Source organism: Trachymyrmex septentrionalis, unplaced genomic scaffold (genome assembly GCF_001594115.1).
Source record: "Trachymyrmex septentrionalis isolate Tsep2-gDNA-1 unplaced genomic scaffold, Tsep1.0 scaffold44, whole genome shotgun sequence".
NCBI lineage: Eukaryota > Metazoa > Arthropoda > Insecta > Hymenoptera > Formicidae > Trachymyrmex > Trachymyrmex septentrionalis.
Genome location: NW_017305611.1, coordinates 19,998 through 24,526, shown reverse-complemented (window position 1 = coordinate 24,526; position 4,529 = coordinate 19,998). Strand labels below are relative to the sequence as shown.

Here is a 4,529-nt window from a genome sequence, read left to right as displayed (position 1 = left end):
ATATAGAGAGAGAGAGAGAGAGAGAGAGAGAGAGTCTGTGTAACAATAATAATTATTTAATTTATTAAGTCTTGATTAAAATTTAATCTATTTATTATTAAATAACTTCTGTTTCTTTTATTTTGATTTTTATTTCTTCGCGCAACACTATTCATATATGTAGATACATTCATCTATTCATTCATTTTTTTGTAAGTATTGCAAGTATATTATTACTTATATCCTTGTGTATTATGAGTAATACCCGTTTGGTTTGTTTCTTTCCTTTTTTATATTGCATAATCTTGCATTATCTTGTTAATTTTCACATTAATTAGTTTGTTTGTTTCGATTGATTGCGTCAGAGAATCGGAAATTCTCAATTTTTATATTTATCCTTCCTTTATTTTCTTTTTTATTTTACAAAAATGGTAGATGCAAGAGTAGGTCCAGAGTTATAAAAAGACAATTCAGTTTTTTGAATGTTTAAAATTTATTTTAAAGAGATTTTACCGCGATTAATAATTAATCAAAATATTATAACATTAAGTATTAAAATTAAATTTTTAATGATATTCATTGATTATAAATTTATGTAATCGTGCCAAATTTATAGATAAATACTGAAATATCCATATTCAAAATATATTATGTACTTAATTATATTTTATATTGCAAGATTACTTTATGTTAAGTGTACTCTAAACCGCATATATCTTATAATTTTAATAGCCTCACAAAACTCTGTTGAGATAATGTTACAATTTAAACTTTTAGTGTTAATGATTACTACTTGTTTTATCAAATTTATTGTAAAAATTACAATGTCTATTTACTCGATTGAGTGATGAGTACTATATATGATCGTTCCCCACCCTGATCTTCCACACACCCTGTTCTCATCTTCTTCTCTGTCTACTTTTTTTATTTATCGTTACCATCTTTCATTCTTTATAAAATAGGAAGAAGTGGAAGAGAAGCGCATATCTCTGGCGTCAAATGTCTTAACATCCTTGAATACTTGATATCTACTCACACGACCTTCTGCGCGATGGATTTTCGTTTCGGTTTGATTGCAATCTTCCTAGTCACTGATATGATTTCTACCCGATCCACTGGTAAGAAAAATTTAGAACTATTATTAATAATATATTGTTTCAAGTTTTACTTATTGTCAGATCCTGTGAATTATTTTGTGTTGTTACTGCGTTAGTATAGTGATTGGTGTTTACACAGTTGTAAACGTTATTATAAATCCTCTAAAAAATCCGTACATATTCCTAAATGGATATTTATTTGATAATCATATCGGTATTGTCATAAAGAAGATTTTTTAAATTTTCTGATTCTATTATTTGCGTTCATTTTAAAAAGTTTAATTAAAAATTTTTATATTGTTTAACTTTAAATTATAAAAATTTATATATTAAATTAATATATTAATTTTATTAATAATTAGAAAGTAAATAGATATTACATTACGTATTATAATATAAATGCAAAATAACATATATGTATATAATTATATACTTATATTGTATATATGTATGTTTATAAAAACATATATATAATTTTTTATTTTACATATATTTTAGGTAATAGCTTTTCAAGAAAAAAAAGAACTTAAACAATATTCATCACAATAATGATTTATAAATAATCCCAATATTCAACACAATCCTTTTCTGGAATTTTCAAATAGCAACAAAATTATTCTTATCAAAATTTATTCTTGTCAAATGGTTCTACATCATGAGCATCCAATACAGTTATCTTTCGTAATAGTAATTTGTATAACTTACTTAATAATAATAATAATCCCTTTTTGAACCTTATTAAATCCAATACAAGATATAGTACACAATCTTCTACAATAGTTCACAATTTCTTACGCAAATATCTTACGTATCACCATTATATTATCATATTAGCACCAGATAATGATTCTACATCTGACACCAGTACTTAATATTTCAGTATTTAGTACATCAGCACCAGATAATAATTCTACATCTCGCACTCCTGCTCCTTCAAATAATTGGCCTCTAAATTCATGTTTATCATCAATAAGGGATCTATTAGCCTTTAAGAGTTCAGTGAAAACGATATCAGAAGGTAGTAAGTAAATGTAACTATATATAGAAGAACTTATAGAATTAAAAAATTTATAGATATAAAAATGCAAAAATTTAATTTAATTTATTTTTTTATTTAATATAGACGTTTATAAATATATGTTTATAGGTGTTTGTAAAAATATAAATGTTTATATATGTAACAGATCAGGCACTTAGATGTTTGTATGGCGATTGACTCAATTTTCTTCATACATTCAACAGATCTTTATATATTAACATAATCAAAATAATCACGTTAAATAAATTTCAGAGTGCGAGGAATATGCAAGAGAAATTATGGGTACAATAATCAAGCTTAATTCGTCGGATATGCGGTGACTAATACCTGCAAGGGTGCGAATCGCTTAGTGACTGATGGTATTGAGGCGCAAGAAGGTGAGTTTCCTCATGGACATGGTCGCCGTAGGTAAACGCAATTCCGACGAGGATGAGTTCGTTCCGTTTTGCGGAGGCACACTGATTTCGCATACCTGGGTACTTTCTGCTGCGCATTGCATAAACAATATACTGTAAATTTCTGTTATTTTTTTCGATTTACTTTACGAATTCTGACAAAAAAAAAATCATTTTTTTTCTTAGCTGTCTAGTTATTCTATTGAATGCAACAATGTGGATTAGATAAAATCACGAAATTTTAAAATACTTTTTAAGACTAATTCTATAATGTTTTATAGATCTCGAATGAGAAAGTATAGAATTTTCAGAGTTACTAATTTTTTATATTTTAAACCTATTAATTGCAAATGACGTATGTAATTGCAGATCTTCAAGAAATTTATAAGATTAATCTTACAATTATTTAAGGAGTTGATTAAGAAAGTTAGTCTTATATATTGTATTTTTGCAGACTTGCAAATGCCGTATAAATAGGAACAAATAGATTGACGGACCAGAAAGGCGTTATTATTGCCATTAAACATGCGATAAGACATCCCGGTTATAAACCACCCGCGATGTATGCAGACATAGGTCTAATAGAGCTCATGAACCCTATCACATTTAACACATTCATACGACCTGCCTGTCTTTATCAGCAATATGATACTGTGCCTCGAAAGGCTTGGATTACTGGCTGGCAAGCTAGTCTCGATGGTAGGTAATCCGATAATTTCTTGTTCAAAAATTTGAAAACTGCGCAATCATAGAGTTTGAAGAAATAGTCGTAAAATTTTAGACATCTACATTTAGTAAGAATCTGTATTATGAGATTTTTAATAAGAGCTTTTTATTATTAGTATAAAAGATTTTTATAAGATAGAAATACCGATTTAAATTAAATTATATGCTTTAGATGTTTATGTTTTTAACGAACGATTGTTAAAAACTCAACTGGATGTAATAGACAATCTATACTGTTCAGTAGAATACAACGATTTTGAATTTCCAATTTTTATGGTATTGCAACGAGTATGATCTGTGCTGGCAATCCTCACAATAATATTAAAGATTTGTGCCAAGGATATTCTGGTGGTCCTCTGCAAATTTATCCTGAGAGCAAATGTCTCTTTCAAGTAATCGGTATTATCAGCTCTGGTAAAGGCTGCATACAAGACCAAATCCCCAATGTTTATACTAGAGTATAAACATCTCATTATCTTCCGTGGATTGAAGATAATGTCTGGCCACATGAACAATAATTAAAATTAGACTTACAAAAGGAATTAGATTTTTACAAAAAAATATCTTTTATTGTATTTAGCGAAATCAAGTTTTACACAATTAACTATCAGTTTAGTTATTAAATTACAAGTCTGCTTAATTAAGACGTTTTATAGCATTTGCAAATTTTTTTTATTTACTATTTTATAATATGATAATCTTGATTTATTATATAATAATTTGTGATTTTTATAGAATATTGGAATGTAAAATAAATTAACAAATTGCAAGAAGGTATAAATTATACATGTAAAATTGATGTTGATATTTTGAATTTTATTAATCAAACGAAATATTACTGTCATGGATTTTTCTAACTGTCATTATAAGGACTATAATTGTTATATCAAGTTGTTACATTTTTGTAACGTATATAATTAGAATTTTGTCTGTTGTTTCATAAATAAGATGTTAAAGAAGTGCATAATATGTTAAATCTTGAAATCTTTTGAAATCATATTGTCTGTATATTAATAAAATGATGATATATGTATAATATTATATATATTTTATATATCTAATTATAATGTATAATTTAGCTTGAAGCTTTGCATTGTGTGCATTTTTTTACAAGTTTTATTTCTTTAATAATTTTTTAGATATATCATCTGCATTACCATATTAAGTCCAAATACCTGTTATTTGTTAACTACAAAAATTTTTTTGTTGCTATAGAGTTTAGCAAAAAGTTTAAATTTCTTTAGAGTAATTTTCTTAATATGTTTGAACAAGTATATATAACGTGAATGCGAC

General features: G+C 26.4%; 1 protein-coding gene across 1 annotated transcript; it reads left to right on the top strand.

The window, feature by feature from the left end:
• The first annotated feature begins 2,471 nt into the window (after window positions 1-2,471).
• LOC108751305 (serine protease 27-like) lies at window positions 2,472-3,736 on the top strand. Its single transcript, XM_018491408.1, has 3 exons — window positions 2,472-2,591; window positions 2,984-3,209; window positions 3,409-3,736. The coding sequence occupies exons 1-3, from the start codon at window positions 2,472-2,474 to the stop codon at window positions 3,528-3,530; spliced, it is 468 nt and encodes a 155-aa protein (XP_018346910.1). The 3' UTR covers window positions 3,531-3,736.
• Window positions 3,737-4,529: the final 793 nt, after the last annotated feature.

Coding starts and splice junctions, on each gene's coding strand:
- LOC108751305 (XM_018491408.1), top strand. CDS start 2,472: ATGGTATTGAGGCGCAAGAAGGTGAGTTTCCTCATGGACATGGTCGCC. Junction 2,592..2,983: donor CACTGATTTCGCATACCTGG/GTACTTTCTGCT, acceptor AATGCCGTATAA/ATAGGAACAAATAGATTGAC. Junction 3,210..3,408: donor CTGGCAAGCTAGTCTCGATG/GTAGGTAATCCG, acceptor TATATGCTTTAG/ATGTTTATGTTTTTAACGAA.